This window comes from Dermacentor albipictus, chromosome 2, assembly GCF_038994185.2.
Source record: "Dermacentor albipictus isolate Rhodes 1998 colony chromosome 2, USDA_Dalb.pri_finalv2, whole genome shotgun sequence".
Classification (NCBI taxonomy): Eukaryota; Metazoa; Arthropoda; class Arachnida; order Ixodida; family Ixodidae; genus Dermacentor; species Dermacentor albipictus.
This window is the reverse complement of record NC_091822.1, coordinates 182,283,641-182,307,781: the sequence shown is the minus strand read 5'-3', so window position 1 is coordinate 182,307,781 and position 24,141 is coordinate 182,283,641. Positions and strand designations below refer to the sequence as shown.

At 42.9% G+C, this 24,141-nt stretch overlaps 1 protein-coding gene across 1 annotated transcript in view; it reads left to right on the top strand.

Annotated features, from left to right (window-relative positions):
• The window catches only part of LOC135920518 (nonsense-mediated mRNA decay factor SMG8), a 29,178-nt gene extending 5,562 nt beyond the window's left edge, over window positions 1–23,616 (top strand). Inside the window, exons 8-22 of the mRNA XM_065454818.1 lie at window positions 462–550; window positions 2,614–2,756; window positions 3,743–3,894; window positions 4,614–4,750; window positions 5,301–5,388; window positions 9,948–10,103; window positions 11,659–11,802; window positions 12,857–13,124; window positions 14,524–14,613; window positions 14,895–15,041; window positions 16,640–16,783; window positions 18,293–18,417; window positions 19,689–19,747; window positions 21,363–21,539; window positions 23,340–23,616. Of these exons, the coding sequence (XP_065310890.1) occupies window positions 462–550; window positions 2,614–2,756; window positions 3,743–3,894; window positions 4,614–4,750; window positions 5,301–5,388; window positions 9,948–10,103; window positions 11,659–11,802; window positions 12,857–13,124; window positions 14,524–14,613; window positions 14,895–15,041; window positions 16,640–16,783; window positions 18,293–18,417; window positions 19,689–19,747; window positions 21,363–21,539; window positions 23,340–23,457 (2,037 nt within the window). The 3' untranslated portion in view covers window positions 23,458–23,616. The remainder of the gene's footprint in view (window positions 1–461; window positions 551–2,613; window positions 2,757–3,742; window positions 3,895–4,613; window positions 4,751–5,300; window positions 5,389–9,947; window positions 10,104–11,658; window positions 11,803–12,856; window positions 13,125–14,523; window positions 14,614–14,894; window positions 15,042–16,639; window positions 16,784–18,292; window positions 18,418–19,688; window positions 19,748–21,362; window positions 21,540–23,339) is intronic.
• The last annotated feature ends 525 nt before the right edge of the window (window positions 23,617–24,141 follow it).

Below are 24,141 nucleotides of genomic sequence, written 5' to 3'. Positions count from 1 at the left end.
TCTCGCTTTAGCCAACCTGCGAGCCAAGGACTCTTATTCTTATATTCAAGATATGGGCGGAGGGGGGTGTGCGGCATATCAAATATGAATAATTGAATATTTAATTTATAAGAATATGGCCGGGATACTCAAAATGGAGAATAGTAAAGACTCGAAGTAGCTTAGGTTGCACATCTTCCTCTAAAAAAAAGAAGCAACACACAAATTGTGCAGAGTGTGTAAAAGTGTGTGTTACATTATTTTTCTGCAGACATGTCCTCCTTGCCTTCCTTGTTAGCCAAGTCGCATAGAGCAAGCATGTAGCACTTATTCCAGCCCACTGACAATTAGCCAGCACTACACGTATAGCTCTTGCATATGCTACACTGACATTTAGAATTGATCTCTGTCAACCACAAATGGGTGTGTGTTTGCCATGTGGCTCATTCATTGCCTTCAAATGCTTTTCTTTACCTTCACAGAAATTGTCCCCTATCAAGAAACTGGAGCATTCTTTGGAAGACCAAGTTTACAGGATCCTTAGAAAGAGTAGAGTCATCACGAACATCAGGTGATCCTAAGATTCAAGCTATACAGGGCTTGTAGTGTCTCATTTCGTGGTGTTAGGCATGATGTGCATCTGTGAATCTCAAGTTATGATGTGCAAGGCATCGTTGATGTTATCTTCAGTTACTGCTTTTGCAAACATTGCATGAAACAACAGATTTTGCAGGCATAATTGCCTGCCTAGAGGTGCACACCATATAAAATATGGAACTGTGCTGGTGATAAAATGGTGAACATTTTCTCTTGCTGCTCCCTTAACCACAGCAAATTAATACAAGCACAGACACAAAAACAATAAAGATAGTAGTAATAACAATAAATTAAAGAGACAAAAACTTATTCTCAATGCTCCACACAATCTTTCGCTGTGTGGCAAAGCCAATTTAGCATTTGTTCAACTTATAGTACACTCCATGCTTTAGTACTATGCCGTAAAATTTTAGTTGCATTCCGGGCTCTTTGGTGTTTCAAAGAGGCAAAATATTCCCACACTTTTTGCAATTGTGAAATGTTAGCAAAAGATTGTCTAAAAACAAAGAAGTATATGTTGAAATGAGCAATCACCCGCTGGCTCCTTCGTTGTCATTGCCACAACAGTTAAACCTTGATGTAACAAAATTCTTTATGTAACAAATTATTTTTTTTTTATAAGCTTGATATCTGCATTTATTTTTAACCTCAGTATAAGAAGTGTGTTTATGCATGATTTCAGTGTAATGAAATTTCACCATTACCACATAGGAAGACCGAGCCCTTACATGGAAAGTTGCACACCACCTGTGGTCCAATTAATTGATTAGTGCAGTTGGTGGATTTTCCAATATTGTTTCTGATGTTTTAAGCCCAAACCTATGGTAAATAAGTTCAATTGAACCTCAGTATCTTGAAATTTGACCTTTTATGTGAATAAGTGCAGTCACCAATAAATTTTTTTTAGATAGAAGGTGGGGGGGGGGGGGGGGCTGCAAAGTATTCTGAATTATCAGGCAATCGGAAAAAGCAAATTCAAATAAGAAAAAGAAATTATTTTGTTGAATTTGAGAGCCCACAATGAAAGGTACGGCTTCATTCCATGTCAATGATGTCTTCACATCCGCAGTACAAAGTGAAGCCAGCCAAGCTTTCACGTCCACTCCGGCCTCGCAGCTGATAGTGTAGCCTGCAGTGGGATGACGCTATCATAACATGCGTCTGCAGTGGGGAGCAAATCCTTTGTGTGCTTCTCGCTTCAACGTGTGTCTGAAACTCTAGATTAGGCAACCTGCAGCACTAAATGTGGGAGAACACAGCACACATGATGTCATACCATCTTGGCATGTTCACTCTTTCTGCACGCAGCATATTGCCTCTAAAACAGGCCAGGCCGTGCAGGCTTTGGCGAATACAGCCTGTTCCAGCCATGAACGCACTGGAATGGGAGACGTGTGCCAACCTGACCCCCACCCCCTTTGCAAGCTCTTGATCGCATTACCGTAAGCTTGTTCCCTCCCCCCTTTCCCAGTGATCATGCAGGAAGACAAAAGATGGTGCTCATGAAGCTACCATGCTTCTTGGAACACCCTCACACGCTTGCACTCACAACCAAACTATACAGCATGCGGGCCATGATAGGATCTTATTGCACTTGGACTTCATACGGAATGTGACGCTTGGTTGCGGGATTTGAGAAGTGCGTTTGCAAGCAGCCACTTGTAATTCAACTGATTGACCATCTGCATCTGTGGAATTTTCCACTTATTGTCTCGGTATTCCTTCACAGCAGCATGAGAGTTCGTTATATTGAAATCATGTGTGAACACACTTCGCTATATCGAGGTGCTAACTATATGGTGTTCTATAGACATGAAGTTATGAAAAGTTAAATACTTTGTTACATAGAACATTTTGGTATATTGAAGATTATGTCAAGGTTTAACTGTACAAAGAAATTTCTATAAAACAAAGTGCAATTATGATTTTTATGACACAGTCCAATTAAGGTTTAACTTTTTTGTGAACGCCAAAACTAGTGAGTTCATACAAGTGCACTGCTCTATTGGGTTGTTGTTTGCAATCTCGATCTTTCAGTGGGAACTCACTTTTTGCTGTGCCTGCCAACCAGGAGTTTGTCTATGTCCGAACCACAAACTCTGTCCGCGAGGACATGGTTGATTTTTTTCTGCAGAAGCTCAAGGACTTCTGCTCTCCCGACTATGACGATGCACTGTCAGGTTAGTTTAACACCATTTTAGGCTAGAGGCCAAAGGGGCACTTTTGTCATGATGTCATTAAATTTCACTTGGAGCTTCAGGAACTGCAACTTGTGAATTACTGCATTGATAAAACTTTAGTGGTTGTAAATGTAGCACTTCCAGTGTTGTTATATTAGGAAGTCAAGCAAACAGAGAAGCGTAACGATCGAAAAGAAGGTGCATATCTTTCCATAACCCTGAGCTGAACTAGATCAGCAAACTTTTTTCTTTTTATCATTTTAGAAACAGTGTCATTCAGTTGGTTTATCTTGTATGGCCGTACAGGCTATATAATGCTCATGCCCTCCCACATCCTGCTCAGCTGTGTTGTGAGGCTTAGCAAGCTGCTGAAAAGCTTACCTCAATGAAACTTTGGTTCCCTTTACAGTTGAAGATTTAGGTCATCAATGTTTATTAGGATTTAACAAATTGTAGCAGATCCAACGAGTTAGAATCTATACACAGTGAAGCTTTGTATGAATGCACAAAGGTTCAAAACATGAGTACATGCACGGGTGCACGCATGCACACACGTACAGAACAGCTATGCAGCTGCCCTGGTCATGCAAGCACGCACAGAGATAAAGAGACAGGCAGGCATAGAGAGAGACCATGTACCAACAAGTACCAGGACCTTCAACAACGGTTAAAGAAGAACACAAGTTCAGTCTAATCCCACCACAGTGTGAACATGTACAGCAGTGAGAACAACACAGCGCTGGAGCAGTGACTAGTAAGTGTATGGAAATATACAAAGTGCACAGTGTTCAATAATTGGATAAACATACAGAAATACTACCTGGCACAATTTAATTGACATGAGTGCCTTTCATTCTGTGGTGCATCACTGTGGTGATATCGTTATCTGTTCAAACTAAAAGTAAAATTTCAAGCACAGTAGGACTCTGCAACCAGCTACAAATGTGAACCACATAATTCTGCCTGTCACCTATGCTTCCTTGCAGAAGACTTTCTTTCACTCTCTCTGGGTGGTGCTGATGAAGCATCCTCACAGGAGCACTCGTTTCCAGCGTTCCTATGGCAGCACATTGAGCTGGCTTTGTCCAAAGGCTTTGATGACAATGTTGGAAGGCACCCAGTTCCTGCTGATTTTGAGGTTAGTTATGCCTATTCTCTTGTTTCGAGCCTACATTTTAGGTGCTGTTCTAGTCATCGGTGAAAGTACTTACATCCTGATTATCTGAACATTTTCTATAGCATGTCCGAGTCCTCATCATAGCAAGTCGTGCCAACATGGCTTTTGACGAGCTTGGCTTATAATGATCATTATGTACTAACAGCAGTGACGACCGAAAGCTTTGAAGAATGGAAATGACACACGCGAGAGTGGTGGTTCTAAAGCAGGTAACTGTAATGCTGTTGTTGCTTGAGCCATCTTATTTACTTAGCTGTTTGTTACAACAATCTGTACATGACTTCACCCAACTAGGAAGTTGGGCCCTCATCTATGTGCCTTCACTGATCTGTGTACCAACCGTATTGTGTTCTAGGCATGTAGGGTAGCCAGCCTATAGAACCTTGTGCAAGGTGTAGGGTTGTCTTTCTTACATAGCATATCTGTGCAATGATTGGGTCTGATGCATTTAAAGGGGGGAAAATAATTTCATGTTATATTTGTAGCACATTTCGGTGCAATGCACAGTTGTGAGCATGAAAATACGTATAGGGTGATTTATGTTTATTTAACTGCACTGTGTGTTTTGTATGTTATTTGAATGCAGCAATGACATTCCACCACTCTCTCTACTGTCGTTTGTGTGCCTAAAGTTTTTGCAATCCTACCGTCATAATGGTTATAAAAGCCTTTTCCTACAGCTTCCCACAGTGTCAAACTGGTTCAAGGTCGCAGCAAAGCTTCGGGACTTCTTCCTGTCTGCAACCTCCATGGCAGGCTCTGCCATGGCATCATCTCTGAAGGCATCGCTCGACATTGATGTCCGTTTTTCAGAAGGGTAAGTTATAATACATTGGCATGGCTCAAAATTAAACGCTTCCCTCTGGTTTAGCCGGCGCGACGGATTCCTCACCAAGCTTCATCGGATATTTTAATACCACCCTAGAGGTTGTAAAGTGCTGTCTTGAAGGCATCCTTCCGCAAGAATTTTTCTAATTGGTTCAGTAATAGCGGAGATAGAAATTGAAATGGCACGCAGCCATACTGCCAGGAGGTATGTTAGCTTCACTACCAACATTGACACTCCCGTCCTTCCCTGCCTTCTTCCATACCTGTGAGAAAAGAGTGCGCTACATTTACATCATCAGCCTCGCCTCGTTTTTCTTTCTTCCTTTGCATGGTTTTGTTTCTCTTGAATAGTGTGACCATATATGTCGTAAAACATTATTTAAAAGTATTCATTGTTACAGAGCTTTTAACCAATTTCATGTCCTCGGGTATTTTATTTGGTACTTGGAGAGAGGTAGGGACCTGTGAGAAAGCTGGAGAGGTTGGACTGAGAGGTCTGAGTGAATGGGTATGCTCATTGCTTCTATGTTGGCTCGCAGACGATGTGGAAAGGTCCTGCCTTTGGCGACATCGGCATATCAAGAAGGGCTGCCTACACACTACACTGCAGAGTATCATGAGAGGAAGGTGGGCACTGTTTGAAAGCTCATTTGCAAAATTGTTTGTTTCAATGCCTTTAATTATCGGCACTGCCTCTACATGGCACAAAGGTTAACAGGGTCGCATGGTTTTTACTGAAAATCAAGCATTTTAGTTGCCTTGTTTGTTTTGCTCATTCTAGCGATGTGTGTCATAAACTGGAGTTTGAAGCGCGGTTTATAATGGGTGCAAGAGGAATTTGAGGACATATTGGGGATTTCAGGAATAACATCAATATTTCAGACAAGGTTCAGTGTACTCATTCCAAATATCTTGCAGTGCCTCTTTTGCTGCTTTCTTATAAGACTGATAAATAAAAACTATCTTCAGCCTCAATTACTTACTGAATTCGGCTTCGATAATGTCTATATACTCGGATCAGATAGGGCGTGTTGATGTCTGGCAGTGCTTCCACAATAGCAAGCTTTAGCAAGTTTCTATCATTGAGGGACTGTTTTTTAGTCTCTCTCTCAGTGACATTCACCATACATAGCTGTGTACAGCTTTAGATATTCAGAACTAGGACACCATATTGAGGGTGATGTGTCTTCAGAAGCATAGCAGAAGTTCGCAACCAGACATTTGTGGTCAGCACAGGCACTATGGATGCAAGCATATCTATTGCATATGAATGGTGCCTACTGAAATCATGACCAGGAAGCTTGGCTGCTGTTGACTCTGCCACTTGGAGCTGCTCCACAGTGGCTATACTTCAATATAATGAACATCAGTGTAACGAAATTCTCGATATAATGAAATATTTAACCTCTTGTCCATAGAACACCAGGTATTAATTAACATGATAGAATTTAGGGCCCTGTGTCACAAGAAATCCGGCATCTGCACCTCGCGTCCCGCGTTGGACATCGTTTTGGCAAAAAGAATTTACTAACCACGCATACCCAACCACGCAGGCGGTGCCACCATGTGGCGCAAGGAAGTTAATGAACTAATTGAATTTCTCAAAGTGAAATACCCAGAAAAATCTTAAAGTACGACATGCACACAGCTTGCAGACATGATAGCGTCGGATTGTAATTTTAATATATGAGAAGACATAATTCTGTTACGCAAGAACCAAAAGAAAAACCATAAACCCATTTTGCAGTGTTTCTACCAATCATAGAGCGGGCATGGCCCCCTAGATTGGCGCGTGCAAATCTCAAAGGCCATAAAGCGGCGCTCCAGGTTCCTTGAAACACCTCCAGATGGCGCTCACCTCCGTCGCATCAAGAAGCATGTGCTTGCTGCGGTAAAGCTAGGGTAACTATGGAGCATGTTTTATTAGAATGTAAAGACGTCTACCCAGCGGTCAATTTAGGCACCACTGGCCTCCTTTTGAAGCCCTTGGGTTCAGCGGGAGCAGTGGAAAAGTAAACATGTCCGCAATAGGCATTAGTAAGAAGTGATCGGAGGATTGGTGGACGAAAAGTAGGGAAACAACAAAAAAAAACGGAGACATACAAAAGCACAGTTAGCAATAGGGGATCAGAAAATTTGGGTGTGGGAGTTCATAGCGTTGATTTTTTAATTTTTTATTGTTTAACTTAGGTAGGACATTAGGCAGTATAATAGCTAAAGCTTGGTGGCGCAACCCACCGCCCCGTTCCAAAGGGGACCCTCATAACGTCCATCCATCCATCCATCCATCCATCCATCCATCCATCCATCCATCCATCCATCCAACCATCACAGCCCGTTCAATAGGCCACATTTCTACCAGAAAGCTCGCCTTTGTGCATAGCGTTTGCCAACAGCGCTTCCCGGTAAACATTATGGTTACATAAGCTGCAGTTGCCGGGAAACATGAGAAACAGTCAGGGATCTTTGAATGCTATCGCGTCACACTCTTAAAGGCCAAGCTTAAATGCCTCCACATTTTTTAGAACCTCAGTATAAGGAAGTGTTTGTATGCGATTTCAGTATAATGAAATTTCACTTCCGCCGCAAAGTAATGCCGAGACAATAGAGAGCTTTAGATTAGGGGACGCAAGCCACTTGCGTACGCGATAACTAGGGACGACGGTACTGCGCATGCGCAGACCCAGTGGTAGGTGTCTGCGCATGCGCAGTAGGTCAGCACATGCGCAGTACTATGGCCCCTAGTTCTTGCATATGCAAGCCGCTTGCGTCGCCTAATCTAAAACTCTCTCATAAATGTAAGCTTTCGCCGGCGCAGATGGTCAAATTATTGAATTACAAGTGGCTGCTTGCAAATGCACCTCTCAAATCGTGGGTCGTGCGAGAAGAGCAACCGCCGTAGTGGAGCCGCAAGTGCGATAAGATGCTATCGCGCCCTGCGCACTGTGTGCTTTAGGTACGGGTGAAAGTGTGCGAGGGTGAGACAAAAAAGATAGTGGCTTCGTGAGTGCCGCCTTCCCGCGTGAACGAAGGGAAGAGGGGGAGGGGAGCAAGCTCATGGTAACACGATCAAGCGCGCCTGAGGGGGTGGATTGGGAGGGGGAGGGGGCAAGCACACCTGAGGGGAGGGGGTGGGGGGTAAATTGGAGCGTGTCTCGATTTCTGGCATGCGTTTCGGCTGTGGCTGTGCATGGCTGTAAGCGCGGCTGAGAAAATACGCAGCCACACACCTTGCTTTAGAAGTAATCTGCCACGTGTGCAAAGAGTGGGCATACTGAGACGGCATCGCACCATGTAAACTATCTTACTGCGCGTTTAGTATTGGAGGTTGCATAATTTCGAGTTTCAGTGACCTGTTGGAGCAAGAGGCAGATGAAGCATTCGCTTACCGCTGCCGATGCTTTTCCTGATAGCTTCGTACCAGTGTGGGCGACACTATCAGCCGCGGCGGCGGAGTGCATGGGAAAACGTGGCTGACTTCGTTTAATTTGTACCGCTGAGAAGATATCATCGACGTAGTGAGCAATATGAGCGGGAGCACGTGATCACGTGGCAAATAGCCTCAAAACTGAGTTAAAGCGATATGCGGATGGCGCTGTCGAAAATAGAGGGAAAAGAAGGGCGCTCTTCCGCTAACTATTGGCACTCCCACTGCGCCTGCTTTTTTTGAAAATGGTAGCTGATGGCATTTCACTGGCCGCCGACAGCCAATAAGACGGTTAGGTGTCGCAGTGACTTACAGCTAGTCATTTTTTTACAGTGGAGCTGTTAGAACCTCACTGGGTTTCTCTTTCTGACACCCGCCCTTGTGTTCCCGCCCATATTGCTCATGATAGCATGTAGCATGAAATTGTATCATTTGTCGCAGACTCCCAAATTTATCAAAATGAATTGTTTTCTCGTTTAAGTTTCCTTTTTTTTATTCTCCGATAATTCGGAAAATTCTGCAGCCCCTTTGAACATAAGAAAAATTGACCGGCGACTGTACTTATTTGCATAAAGGGTAAATAAATAAATTTCGATATAACGAAGCAATCTTCAATTTTTACTGGCTTTGTTATACTGAGGTTTAACTGTATTTGGTTTTTCAAAGTTCTCACTCATCCTGACCTCCACCTGCTGGAGAAATTGAGCTGAAATGGCACCCGTCCAGTGGCAGTGCTTAGTTGTCGTCGTGACATACGTTTATTGGCCATGAATTCTTGCCTCATCCAGAAAACAAACCATTTCATGGCATTTGAGAAGGTGGTGACCTGTAAATCACTAGGGTCGGCGTGTAAGGTGACTAAGGGAACATATGACTTCCTATCCAGTGTCAGACTGGTAGTTGATAGAAAGGTTGATATCCTGGAATGTGGAATCTGCTAGGTAGGTGACGGAGGGGTTGGTGCAGATGATGTTAAGAGCCTAGACAGATAGAATGACAATCTTAATGTCTATGGAAATTCGAAACTGTGGCCTGAAATGCCTTGGACACCCAATATTTATGATGCAACACAGCCTACATTGCTGTGCTCAGAATCTAGAGATAAAGCATTACACACCTTGTAAGCAGTGTGCTGCACCGTGTAATTAGTATTTCAGGCGGGTTCAAGTGCCTCAGCATGTGGTAGTATACTTGCAAATGGTGTCCTAAAGAAAACTGTCCAATGCATGTTGAGCTGAGCTGAGTGCTTAGCATGTGCACCAGCTGCTGAGCCTTGCAAAGATGAGCGAAAGGCTCAGTGAGAAAAAGCACATCTCGTAAGAGTGAGTCCTTTAATCAGGAAGGGTGTGGAAGCATTGTGTGTGGCAAATGTACATAGCACACAGTTGTGTGCAGCACATGCACACAAGCATTTTTAATGGTTTTCAGCACTTTCAAGATTTTTAATGTAATTTCACAAGGAGCTCATTTGTGGTTTCAGGCAAGTGCCTATAATCAGTTGCAGCGCAGCTCACCTGTATGGTTTCTGATAAAATAATTGATTCCAGTGCCCGTAAGAACATTTCCAAATGAAGAGTTCAACATCTTTCTGTTGTAACAGAAGGGCAGACCATTGTTGACAGCAGGGCAGGTGCCAAATCTCTCTCTAGGACGATAGCCATGAATACGCACCACATTGTTGAATAAATGTTGAGACACGGCAACATTTTGCTGCTGTTACATTAATGTTAACTTCCTTTTGCTTGCACCCTTTCCCCAGCTGGCACGTGCATACCAGATGTTCAGCACACATGCGAGAGGCCCTGCGTTTCAGCGATATGCGCAGCAGCTGAAGGAGGACTGTGACCTTGTCTGGAAGTCGGGCCGACAGATGTGCGAAGTGCTCAGTCTCACCGGGAACCATTGCATCAATCCCGTAAGTGTTGCCAAACACATGAGCTTTAACCGATCTCTGTAATGTAGAGGCATCAAGTAGGGGAGAGGCTGCCTAATTTACTAGTCTTGTGAAAATGACAAGCTTTGAGTAAGTGGCCAGACACTGTAGTGTCCTAGCCCAAGATATGCAGGCAGTAGTATATGGTAGAGAGCCGCAACTCCTCAGAGTGATTTTCCTCTCATATTGTTGCCCATGGTTTGTTGCATGGAAATAAAGAATAGAGAAGAGTGCACTCATTAATGTTGTGCTTGCATCTGACTTCATTTGAGCACAGTTTTGGTGCATGGTTCAGTGACATATCTACCGATCAAAGAATACCAGGCCACTAGTCTTAGCGTATCTTTTTATATGGTCCACGACAGAGTGTGCTTGCTTCCAGGCACATGTTGCAGCAAAAAAATAAAGCATGGCAGGGGTGATAAGTGGACATTTTTGGAGGCTTGTAGAAATAAACAGAATGGCTGCTTGGGTTCCCCAAGATCTTTTTTGAAAATTCTCTTGATCTAAGGAAATCGATTCTGCAGCCCATTAAGAAAGCTGCTGTCAAAACTGACTTAATTTATATGGCCCAAGTTATTACTTGAACAGTTTGCCTTGTTCTAAGGTCCAAAGCAAAAGTTACCTCTGGACTCCGTGCTTTTGCTGTATCAACTAAGCAGAGGCTAGTAGATGGCAGTGTGAAACTCACTTCCCAGGCAAATTATACTGGGACCTACTGGCTTAAATTGTCTATTGTTAGCCTACATTGGCTGGCAACCAGTGAGTACCTTTTTAAATTTCCACAACCAGCTCCTTCGAGTTCTGAATATGGTGTGTAGCAGGATAGGATGATGTTTTGTGCACAGGTGAATCACTTTGTTGAGTTATCATATATCACTCTCAAACAATCTGCAAAGTCTAGCTTTTAGGAATTTGTGCATGCCTGTAATACTCTACATGACCATAGCAATGCATCTATGACTCTGTTCAAGTCAGTTCGCAAAGACAATATACTGCCTCTATTGATGAGAGGGCTTTTAATGCACTTGGCCAAAGTAGTACACTTTATTGTCACGCTGTCATGAAAGTGAAGAACACAGCAGCAAAAACTGTGAATCGCGGCAATACTTTTTATTGGGTGAACCTGTGCATACAAAATAAAGTGACACTCAAAACATGATAGCGACCAGCACAGTCAGTTATCAGCGAAATCTGATCTATGAGTCAAGTGCATCGACTTTTATACATGACTCGTCGAAAGTTCCAGTGTAATCGCTGGCACTTTCATACTTTCCAGAAAGTACAACACCAGTTGTGTCACCCTTACAATCTGATTACACAAGGTTGGCAAGAACCTGCTCAACAAATAGAATCAATGATAACATATAAGTTCCAAGTCATGCAGGTGCGCTTTGCGCTGAGCGATGACTAAGTTGTTCGTGGGTGAAGTACAATCTCCGGAAAAGGATATATAAGCACATGCGTCAATAGGCCTTGAACTGTTACCAGTGTCAAGACAGGCTCTTCTTTCTTTCCCCACTCATGTTTTTCGCAGGTTCACAGGACTCCTGAGAATGCAGATGAAGTGAGCATAGAGGAGTGCCCTCTATTGATGCCCCACCGAAGCCAGGTGGTGCTGATCTCAACCTGCAACTGTGGACGACAGCAGAGCACACGAGAAGACCCTTTCATTCTCAAGGCATGGTTCATTTCTGCTTTCCTGCTGAAAGCATTGTTCTTCTTGTTCTGTCTTGCTGTTGCAGAATCCGAATGTTTCTTGTGTGTTTGATGCAGCAGTACAAGCGCTGAGTGAGCGATTGTTGAAACCCACTCATAATATGCAGAAGATATACTAATTAAATTGGATCTTGTGGAGTAGAAGTAAATGAAGTTTACCTCCTTGTCAAATTATGTAGTAGACATTGAAACTATTGACAAGAATTTACTGTGAAAACATACCTTAAAAGTATGATTCCAAAATAATAATTACATCTCTTTTACTTTATGTAAGATCTGCTTGAAAATACCAATTTACAAGATTTTCACAAACCTTCACAAGAACAATGAGGGCCACAGGGCCTGCTTCACAGTGCTACACAACAAACAGTCAGTAGCATGCATGCTTTCTTTCTTTTCAGCGGAGCACTTCTATGCATAGGTTGGCTTACTCACTTTACACTCACTTCACACTTGGGAGATAGAGCATTAATCAGTGACAAAGAGTGTGAGTGGACATATGTATGAACGGAAGTGAGTGCCGGGGAGAGGGAGTGAAAGTGTATATGAAGGGGAGTTAGTGACTGATTTTGAGCAGACGTGAGTGTGAACATGAGTGACTGTTGAAGAGTGTGAGTGGACGGGAGTACCAATGAGTGGGAGTTGATGTAAGCATGAGCATGAGAGGGTGCCGGGATGTGTGAATGGGAGCAACTGCATATACGAGCAAGTTTTGGTGAGCACGAGAAGAAGTGCCGATGAGCGTGAGTACCTATGAGTATAAGAGTGTAGATAGTCTACAAAAATATTGGTGAGTGAGTATCAGGTTAATCATCTGCATCTACGAATGCTTGAAATTCACTGGGCTGATTAGCAGTGTAAATGTAAATTACTGTTTCTTTTCATTCACATACTGATTAATTTTTATTATGGTTCAGAGAAAAGTGTCTTTTTGAGACTTTCTGAGGCAGACCTGTCAGCTTTTGTGTAATAAATTCCTGCGATTGCTTCTGTAAGCTAACTTCTGATATTCCTAGGCTGCCAATTTTGACTTCTACCTACGTGTCAGCGCTGACTGCTGCGGTGTCCTGGAGCGAATCAACTTCCCAGCCTTTGAGCCTAGTGCAGCTGACCAGGACCAGGCAGCCGCAGCCGAGGGCGAAGAGCCACGTGTTGAACTTGAGCCCCCAAGATCCCGGAGTAGAGCAAAGAGCTTGTCTCGTAGCGAATCTAGCTCACGAAGCGCATCACCAATCTCGGAGTCAGACTTCAGCTCACAGTCACCAGTGTCAAGTGATGACTCAGGTTGGTGACATTACCTTTTTCGGGAAAGCACTGACGGGCAACATTATCTGCATCTATGCATCGGCTTTAGACTCCTCTTGTTTGCATTGGGTTGGGATATAGAAATATTACAACCCTCTGCTGGAGGTGATGTTACTTTGTTCGCCCCAGTATATATACAGGTGGCCTGCACAGTGTTGAGAGGTTGCATTTAACTTCCTTTGCCTGGAAAAACTAAATGGCCAACTCTGCATCTTTTCTGCAGCTCACAAATTTCCTAAGGACGGCTTATTACAGAGTCTTATTTACAGTTTCTGTATAGAATACGTCCTATCTGAGTGCCCTTCTTTCAGCACTAAAATATGCTCACTTTCTGGTAGCCGTACACTGGCGGATTATTGACAGCTCGTGGAGGAAAGCATCTTAAAACACTGGCCTCCAAGTGTCATTTATGCACAAATCTACCTGAGTACCTGAGTACATATTCAGTGTTGTAGTAAATGTCCAATCATAAGTCTCTGAAGATGTATATGACATGTTTTGCACATCATTATTTTCATGAGTGCTTTTGCTTTTGATGCACTTGTCAATGTGCACAATTGTGCCCACAGCACTTGAAGGGGATCTACTATAGGATTTTTGTATATTTTAAACTTTCACTAATCTGAGGAATCTATTGCAGTGGACTCCGGATTAATGAAACTTGCCTAAACGGAAATGCCAAATAAACGGTATGAGGGTATCAATTTTGGTTGGCCACCCATAAGAACAATGTTAACAAACTTCGTTTCAGAACACATCTTTTTTGCGAACTCCGGGTAACGGAACTGGAACTGAAAGTGCACCTACCTCATCGATCGTCATACTTCATATGAAACAGGAGTAGGTTGACAAACATCTCAAATGGTAATGCGAAATAGTCAAGAAAATTCAATCTATCAGCCAATGGCATTGCTGTGGCATTAGTGGCTGCTCTGCAGCATTCATGTTACCTCTTTCTCGCAGTCCTTTCTGCATGTTGATGGCAAGAGGGAAAAAGTGAGAGTGTGTGGACAGATGCCTTGTGGCAAAGAGGCTGTGCCTTTCCAAGAAGAGTACAATAAGGAATTTTTGTCGGCGCAGTGAAATTAAAACATTTCACACATTTGAAACAAAACAATTTTTCATGATTTCTGCAGCCTTTGCATAAACGGAACTTCTGTAATCCATTTTTTGTTTTCCATCACATGTTGTGGACTGCTTATCTTCTTTTTCTTAAATTGCAGGTATTAGAGCAAATGAGCTAGTGAGGAAAGGAGAGAGTCAAGTGATTGAATTAATGAACAGCATTTTTAACATGGTTTAAGCTTTGCCATCAAAGATAGAGTTCGAATACTGGTTGCCTGAAGCTGTTTTTTTATGCTATATATTGCTGTTACAGATTCCGAATCCTCTGACCGCGACGACAGTGACAAAAGCATATCATTGTCAGATGCCCGAACACAACAAACCGATGACCCTGATGATGACGGTCAGTTTGATGCGCATAATCTGCCCTTTTGTTGCATGCTGCAGTCTTTTAGCATGTTTTGTGCTTTTCCTTCTTTGTCCTTTGTGTTTTGTGCTGAATTTTTGTAACCATGAATTCCCAACATTTGTGTGCTCTTAAGTGTCATGCTTTTACTTGTGAGACGCATGCAGTATATTTTCTACAACTTTAAATGTGTCACTGCACCTAGACATGAAAAGATTAGATAAGTTTTCCCTCTAGGTCAGATCTACTGTAGTCAAATAAACTTGTGCCTTTTTCAGACGCAGCCAAGGCATCCCTTGTGCCTTCCAACACTGAATATCTCCCAGGGATGTTGCATTCACTGTGCCCTCCTGGTCTCCTTCCCAGCTATAGTTCATGGTCTCTTGTCTGCCTCGGGCCATCAAGTCTCTACTCTCACAATATTGGTAAGCTAGTCACTTACTGCCTCTGTGGTTAAGGGGTCCTGAACCACGCTTTATGGAAGGGGAGGAAGGCATTCGAAGTGAAAATAGGTTATTTCAGAAATACTTGGCCACAAGAAGTACTTCAATGCACTCAGCAGAAGTGGAGTTATTGGCAATATAACACAGCCTCCGCTGTGCTCCCATTCCTTCATCAATGCCTTGCACTGTGAAGGCTACGGCGCAGTGAGGCATGCCTACAACACTCTGCCTTCTAAATGTCACCGTGGCATGCAGTTCAACTTTCATATTGGATGTTAACGTAGATGGCACGACTTCTGCCTTTGAGGCCTGCAATGCACTAAACATAAGCCAAACGCGGTTGTCCTCATCGAGCCGCAGTGCACTTAGCCAGTGGGCTCGTGGTGGCACACGCGGCGGCCGCGGTTAAGCCATGTAGCCGACCGCAGCTTGCTGTCAGCTACTGCTCTGTAGCAGCGGTTTAAGGGAATGGCGGAATAAAGCGTCCAGAATAGAGAGCATGTGAGAGAAAGGTGGCTTTGCAATCGACTTGCAAGCTCCACGCACGGCATGCAACATCGAAACTTGCCTGAGATGTTCACAGCAGCATATGTTACCCGCAGCCTATGTTTTTCACCGTGCCTCAGGGGTGGTTCAGGGCTCCTTTAATAGATACTGATGGGCTAGTTGGTGAGCCATGATATTGATGAAGCTGCCCACTTGAAATACTAGACACATTCACGTACACATGAAAAGGGACATTTAGTTTTCTCCTTTTTACTGGAAACTGACTTGTGGCATCAAGGACTGTCTCCTTTTTTTTTTCTGCATATGTGCGGCTGGCAACATCCAGTACAGACAGCTGCAGCCAATCTATCTACGCTCATTCTACTGTTAATTCAGTTGCTAAAAAGCGTTTCATCATTACATGTATTAGCATGTCTTGTACTTCTGAACAACTAATTGATTCAGAGGTAATGATACTGATAGTACACTGCCAGCTGCAAGACTGATTCCTAATATAGGCTGTGATCATATTGAAAAATTCTGGGGGATCTATTCCTTCGCTTTAAAAATGAACTGCCCACTCGATAGTCTGAAAGTTGTACTTACATTTCTGCCACCTCTGCCTTTCACTGCGGGGGGGGGGGGAGGGAGGGGAGGGTCGAGGGTCGGAGGGTCGGATTGGCACCTACGTCTCTCTTTATGTGCATAGCTGCTGCCATGAAATGCCTGCAATTGTTATATGGGCCCAATCAAGTTGCACTCGCAGCTTTTAACCCACCTGACCATCGAGGCTATGTGTGGTCAACAGACTCAGTAAGCTCTGCACTTTTGTCCATTGCCTCTTCTTTGGGCTTTGGAATAGTGAATGCCTGTTATTGGCTTCATGCCACACACAACTTAACCAGACGTTCTGTGTGCTTCTATTCAACGTACCTAGAATTTCTAGCTGCCCTTTAGCAAGGTTTCAACCAGAAGCCTTGTCTCAAGCTGCAATCTTTGGGATAGTGGTGAAACATATAATGTGTTCAACGCAGTTGGGCGCTGTGGTGCATTTCATAATGGCAGCCTGTTCATTATGCTCTGGTTCTTTGCAGGCATCCAGGATCAGCCTGGCTTTGTGGCTGGCACCAACTTCCTGCTGCCCTGGGATGTGGCTGTCAAAGTTGACAAGGACCGCTGGCCCTCACTTTGGGAGGGCAAAAGGGCCCAGACCTGGAAGGGGAAGAAAAATGGAAAAGGTGAGAGGCACACATTCTTAACAAGTGAGTGAGGGTTGGAGTGAATAAGAGAGTGAGTGAACTGATTAGTCAGTGGGTGGGCTGACTGCTAGGTGGGCAACAATGGAGCATATGAGTGAATTGGTGGTGCCAGCATACTGTTAATATACTGAGAAAGATAGTCAAACTTTATTATAATGACATCGCATCTGACACAAAAGTACCTTCATTATAGCTGATACTCGTTGTAAGCATCTATATTCGTTACAGGCTGACATTTACAAGAAGCATTTTAGATTTACTTTTTTACATCCTGTTATACTTTATACTCACATTCATTATGCAATTGCGATTTGACATCGAAAAAAAAAAATTCAGTTTTCTTTTATGAGGAAATGCTCTTTATGCACACATAATAATTACATGCTGTAGGACCTTGCCAAAGCATCCCTTGTTGAACTGTTCCTTTGTTGTACCTTTGCTGAAAACTGTAGGGTTAAATAAAGCAAACAAAATGCAATACACATCGTTTCTCTGAACATAGTTGTGGCCATATGCCATCTCAATGAATGTAGCCCATTCCAAGCTCATGGCAACAAAGGTCGACGAAGAAGTGGTGTATCAAAAAAGCTTTTATTATGCTTACGACTAACACTTTGACCAAGTTAGCTCAAAGCTAAGGGTTTTGTTATGTAATGAGGACTGGGAATTCTATGGTGACTTTTACAATGAGGCACATGTTTATCCCTGCATGGGAAATGGGGAGTGGTGCAGGCAACAAATGCTGCTGCATGTTCCACACACTGGAGATTAAAAGAGAGATGGGCAAAATTGGAGGGATTCCACAGTTCTTGGTGAGTGGGCGCTGGTTCTTCCTAAGCTGCTCAGGCTCAGCTCACAATAGTCCTTTGCCTTGTCTTCCAAGCTTGCTCAGCTTTATCACGCCATGTAAATTACTCTCTCAGAGTGTGAATGCACTCAGTCGTTCTCTTAAACTTGGTCTCTATGACACTAACAGCATGCTAGCAACGAAGACAAATCCTTTTGTTGAAATGCTTGCTCCGCCCTATGACATCGTTTCTTTGACCATAGTTCGTCACTCCTTGTATCATTCTGTGAACACCGATCTCGTTTGGACAGCATGTTCGAGTAGTGCATTTCCCAGCCTCTGTTTTTTATACCTATTCCTGTAGACCCATGAAAAACGTGTACATAAGAGAGTTTAATCATAATGGCAAAGCCTTTAGTGCAATTAAAAAAGACGGACTTGACAGTGACACAGGGCAGCGCTCAGATCTGTCACATCCCTGTCTTTTTGAATTTCGCTAAAGGCTTTGCCATTATAAGTAAACCATACCAACTAGCCCATGAATCAACCTTGTGTAAGAGAGGTTCTAATGTACTTGTAAAATTTTCTGTCTTGAAGTGCTTAGATTCTATTCAGTATTTATACAAAAACTGTTCTGTCTATCTGTATTTGTTATTTAGGTCAGAAAGACTTTTGCTTAACTGCTCTTACCGTATGCACAGGGGATGGGATGCAGTTCACTGTGAAAGTATTCATCGGGGTTGAATACGAATGTCACCACGGCCACAGATTTATGTGCTCTTCACCTGAAAGGATGCTACGTACCACAAGCACTGGCCTTGTCAAGGTGAGCAATGGAGATTGAAATGTTGAGTCTTGTTGCGAAACATATTATACTTGGAGCTCCATAAAGCTGCATAGTGATGTAGTTTTTAAAGGTAATTTGGTTGATCAGTACCTGTCAGTAATTTAGCTGGAATATTTACCACATCTAAGTGATTCCACTTCCTTTTAAGCCAATCTGCATGGTCACTCCAGTTGTGTTGTGACATCCAAGACAGCAGTACCTCTGAACAGAATTTGAAGGTTATTGTGTGTGCTCAGATCTGTTCATGCAAAACCATTTTGGTAATCAACACATACTTGAGCAAGTGCCTGTGGGTATCACATATAGGAAGCAGTGCAATGTACAGAAATTGTGTTATGGGGCTTAAACCTCTGTGATTCCACATTGATTGCTTGTGTACTTTGTTTATACTACTAATGACACAATCATTCTGACTGGTGGTGTACATTAAATGCAAATGCCAAAACATCATTGGTCTGTAATATAGGTTCTGCTTGGAGGGAAGCTTTGGTAAATGTGGCTTGTCAGAGGAGATGCTTGTCTGTGAGAAGGTGTGTTGATGTGTTTGCTACTATATGTACGATGCATAAATTTTGTGCACCTGCTGTGTTTAGTGGCTATGGCATTCTGCTGGCTGAGTGCAAGGTCATGGGTTATTGCCATATTATGGCGGGGGTGGAATGCACAAACGCTCGTTGACTTTTAGGTGCACATAAAAATGCCTGCATGGAACCTTCCGCGGCAATGTCCCTAATAGGCCATTGATCAGCTTTGAGACATTAAACCCCTGTAATTTCAATAAATCTCCTGCATTCCATGACATCTTCTCTCATGTAGTATTCGGCGTTCCTCTATTTGTAAACAGTCACTCATGTAATTGGTGGTTGTAGAAAGAGCTTTATCAAAAAGCTGCTGCTGAATGTGAAAAGTAATTGTGTGAGATTGAGCTGCAAGAGACTGAGTGGTCAGACAGAATGTGCTCTAAATATTTGTTTTGTTTTTTGTACATATCAGAGCATGGTGCAAAAAGTTACAGAAGTCGCAAGAATTCATTTCAGTCATGCCTGGAATGCACCCGTCTATGTGCAAATACTTCTACCAATTAAATTCTTGCTGTGTGAAATATGTAACGTTTTCTTTAATGCAAGAACTGCAGTTTTTATCACCGTGACAGTGAATTATCATAAATGTATAAAACCATTCTTCTATGAGTGAAAATTTGCTCAGGAATCCATTTGGATGCTGACCATGTTCATCTTGTTTTTTTCAAGGACAATGCCAACAAGATAGCCAACAGTCACATGCCACTATATTTCCCCTGTCTGTGCCGGTAAGTTGTAAAGAAGCATACCTTATTTGGGCTAAGTACATCTTACATTGTGTAGAAGACCCAACAAAGACTACTTTTGTAAATGGAAACTTCATCAGGACCTGGGCTCTGGTAGTAGCTGAGAGGTTAGAGAAAACAGGATGTAGTTCAGCCAAAACTTGTTATAACAAAGTTGTACCTGTGACAAAAATACCCTCGTTACATCCGATATTCGTTATAAGGATGTGTTTGTTATATGTTGATATCAACGAGACTCATTTTGTTTACATTGTTATACAGTAGAATCGTTTTGATACATTCCCGTTACCTACGTTATCCCGGCGCCAACATTCACAATCGAGAACTCAAAAAATTATACATAGAGTTACGCTCATTTTTTACCTGCTCATGTGTTCCTGGAAAACATGATTTATGGTACCAACGTTCAGTACGTCGCCGAACTGCGATTGTACGATACGTTTTCTGGCCGCTAGATCCCATGTAAACAAGAATATGCGCGAGGTGAGGGCGTTCGAAAGTATACAGCTGCTTGCTGCGGCAGCTTCACCACAATACTCGCCCGTCCATCTCGTGTGAAAACGCCAATGCTTCTGATTTCGGTACCAGCAAATCTTCTCTGGGGTCATCACACGCAGCATTCACAGCTATCACTGCCAATCCTGTGGGGATAAGCATCTTCGCCTATCTGTTTAGCAGTGCGAGGTGCGTAGTGCCGTTGGTAGCATACTGCACGCATTTAGTAGGCGTTAATCCATACACACCGCCGTTCCCTGCTGCAGACGGCGCAATGTGGGCGTCACATTTCGCTTCGGTGGCATCTGGTGTCGCCTAACAGTTCGAAGTCGTTTCAGTTTCCCGTCGTCCTTTTAAAACAGTACGCTATAGGAAAACAAAATGTGTCTCGGGCCCCCGTAGCACCACCAGCTCAACATGCGTCAGCATCTTGTGCCGCAATGATCCGCGCAACACTTTGCATTATGTACTAGATGTCAACAGTAGTCAAGCCTCAAATTTTTTTTGTTATTTCTCATCGTACATTTTCCCAATTAGTAAGTTCTTTTCTCGTGGTCTTTTCCGAAACGTACGAAAGAGGTTCTACTGTATCCAATAATACAATAAATATCTGGGTTCATCACACCAAAGTTTGACTGTACTCATGTCAATGCATTTGCACTGTAAAGTAGTAACATTTGCTATGGTTGAAGTATAACTTGGCTCCAAATAATGTTGTTGCTGAAGGACAGGTGCCGTGACATCACAACTGCGCGTTTAATTGGGATTTTCATAAATGAGCGACCCAAAGTTAGGGGACACTACTGGCCAAGTGTACATAAGAATGTGAAGGCATACAAAGGAGCTTGTGTTTTTTAGTGCATAAAGCCATTTGCAGACACTACTCCTACAACGCTCTAATGGCCACATGATGGCTACTGTGTAATGGTCTCCCAGTCATCTTGTGTTGATGTGACCTCATCTAGCCGGAGGTCCTCCTCATTAGCACTTGCTGCTGCACACTGTATGGGGCAACTGACCATTACCTGATTTTTCAAAGTGCGTCCTGCACTTGCTTCGCATTTATTTTGCTCTCCCGAACCTTGCATTGAAACTCATACAGATCTGCCAAGCCACAAGTAGCGCAGCTGATGCGGCTGCACATAGTGACACCCAAGGCTCCGGTGCACGTGACCTTGAATCCACGAGTGCAGCCTGGCCCCTCGGCCCCCATCTTTTTACCAGGCAACAAGGAGCCTGTCAAACTGTCCCAATCAGCATACTGGGTGTTGCGGCTTCCGTATCCTTTGACTTGCACTTGCTACCATATCTATCAAAGGTCTGAACAAAATCACAAAAGCCGCTATGACTGTTAGACTGTCTACAGTGTGATTATTTGTCAAAGGAAACACTTAATTGATACATATACAGCACAATTACTGCTCATATTAGACCGAGAAGGCATCAAAGCGACTGATCTTTTATCAGTTGGTGTCTGCCTAATGCGTTTTATCAGTTGCCAATTTTATTTAAATAGTGAAGGCTTCCTTAGCTTTAATAAAATTTAATAATGAATTGATGTTCACTTCAAGAATGATGAACTTGAAAAAAGGGGGCACCAGCGGTGGCGTAGCAACAGGGGGGGGCTGGGGGGCTGTGGGCCCCGGGTGCAAGGGGCCAGTGGGGGGGGGGGGAGGGGGTGTCATATACGTCTGAAGACACCCCTCATTCCGCTGGCCACAGCCGGGAGGGTGACAGAAGATCTAAGGGCCCCGGGTGCCAGACAACATAGCTACGCCATTGGGTACCAGCGAAACACAAAGGACGCGCACACAAGAAAAAGGCATTAGACACGGACGGGCGTTCCGTCCGTGTCTAACGCCTTTTCCTTGTGGCACCAACTGGCCCAAGAGCTTGCGCTAGTGCACTTCAAGAATGAACTGTACACTCAATTGTGACTTGCACTTTCTGCCATAATATGAGCATGTGGTGTGCTATAGCACTGCAGTATTCTAGATCTTTATGGGTTCGAATGTGATTGGATACTACCTTTTGTTTGTTGTTGAACAACGAAAGGTAGAAGCAAAGAAAGGTTTGTCCTAAGTTGTGTCCTAAGTTGTTCTAATGTTTTCATTCCAATTAGCACCTTGGAAGTTTGCCTTACGGTCATTTAAAAAAGCTATCTGAAGATGCACTTAACCTTCATATGAACAACGCCTTGACCGCGCCTTTCATTTCTTATTTTTCCATTCATATGGACTGAAGACAGTAATTCTCCAACCAGGCAGTCACTGAACCATTTTGAATGGAATTCTTTGCATTGAGAGGGGAAAGTAAGGTTGTGTAATGACCTCATTATGTTACTTTGAATTAACTATATAAGGATTCAAGACATTCATAAATGAAGGATAAATTTACTTGACACTAAAAAGAGGAATTGTGACTTTGTGAGCCATTCCTGTTAAATACTTCAGTGCAGTGCACAAAATCCCAGTATTGTGTGTTGTTGTGGTAGTTAGAGTTGCAAATGGGGCATTTTGATTCTTAAAGATTTACCATATTTATTGCTTCCGGTAAAGTATATTTGAAGATCAAATCAGAATTGTGATTCCATGGCCCACTAGGATTAGACTGTTGCTTTTAAGTGCAGCAAAATTGATTCTTGTTGTTTCTCTGGTTGCTTAATAAAGCATGCGTAATCATATGCTGTGTACTTTCTCATATAAATATTTGAGTTTGGATAATTTGCCCAGTTCCTACTGTCTACATTCTCAGCAAATCATAAAAAATCTTGAATTTCCAACAGTAGAAGAATTACAAGCAATCTTTCTAGTCCGTTCTTAACAAAAGGTGAAAGACAAGTTTAAATTGTCATTTACAGCGCATACATAGACGGAGGACAAAAAAGGACGACGTAGACAAGCGCTGTCTACGTCGTCCTTTTTTGTCCTCCGTCTATGTATGCGCTGTAAATGACGATTTATACCAGGGAATACCAACTAGCCCGTACTCAAACCTTGAAAGACAAGTGCCTGCTATATTTTAAATTTGAGAATGATTGGTGCAGCGCATTGTCTTTAGCCCTTGACTCAATGCTCAGATTTGTGTACGAAGGTGATGCAGGACCTTACCTACCACCAAGGGACGGTGTTCCTTGTGAAGGAGCTCGGCTGCTAAGTGGCTGTTATGGTATTGTCGAGCAAGCACCTATCCGGTGAATCCAGTGAGACGTTTAGGCTGGTAAAGTTCCGTTGCAATTTTTGGACACCTCACTTGTGCTTCATTTTGATACAAAATAAGCACAACCATAACACACTGTATTAATTGTGTGTCTGTGTATAATTGTAGATATGCAAATAAAGCTGTGATGGAAAATGTTTCTGTGTCATTCATTACATTTTATGCTGCTGGTTCATGGAAATGGTGGCATCTATAAATATATAGATGCAATTGAAATTGGATTCTGCAGCCCCTTTACTACCGTTACTCCTAGTAGGCTGACGAGCGATTATTTTTTATGAAGCCTTATCATCATCATAATCTTTAATGTATTGACTAACTGACACCTGCATCCCCGCAGCCACAAACCTTTCTTCTCTATTTTTTTTTCTGTGAAATACAATATTGCCTGTTTCCTGAAGGAAGTTTCACCACTTAAAATGATGTACAAGTCATCTATATTGGAGGCAAAACCTTTAATTCACCACTGAGCAATGCTAATTATTTTTCGTAACCTTAAATGCACAAATGAGAGGCATTGTCATGTACTTTCAAGAGGAAGCTTTAGATCAAGGCCAACTCCAGTGCTGCCTATTCAAATAAATGTAAATGCGGAAATGCTTTTATGAGAAAACCGCTTGACTGACCTGAATGAAATGTGTTGTTACTTAAGTGAGAAACTT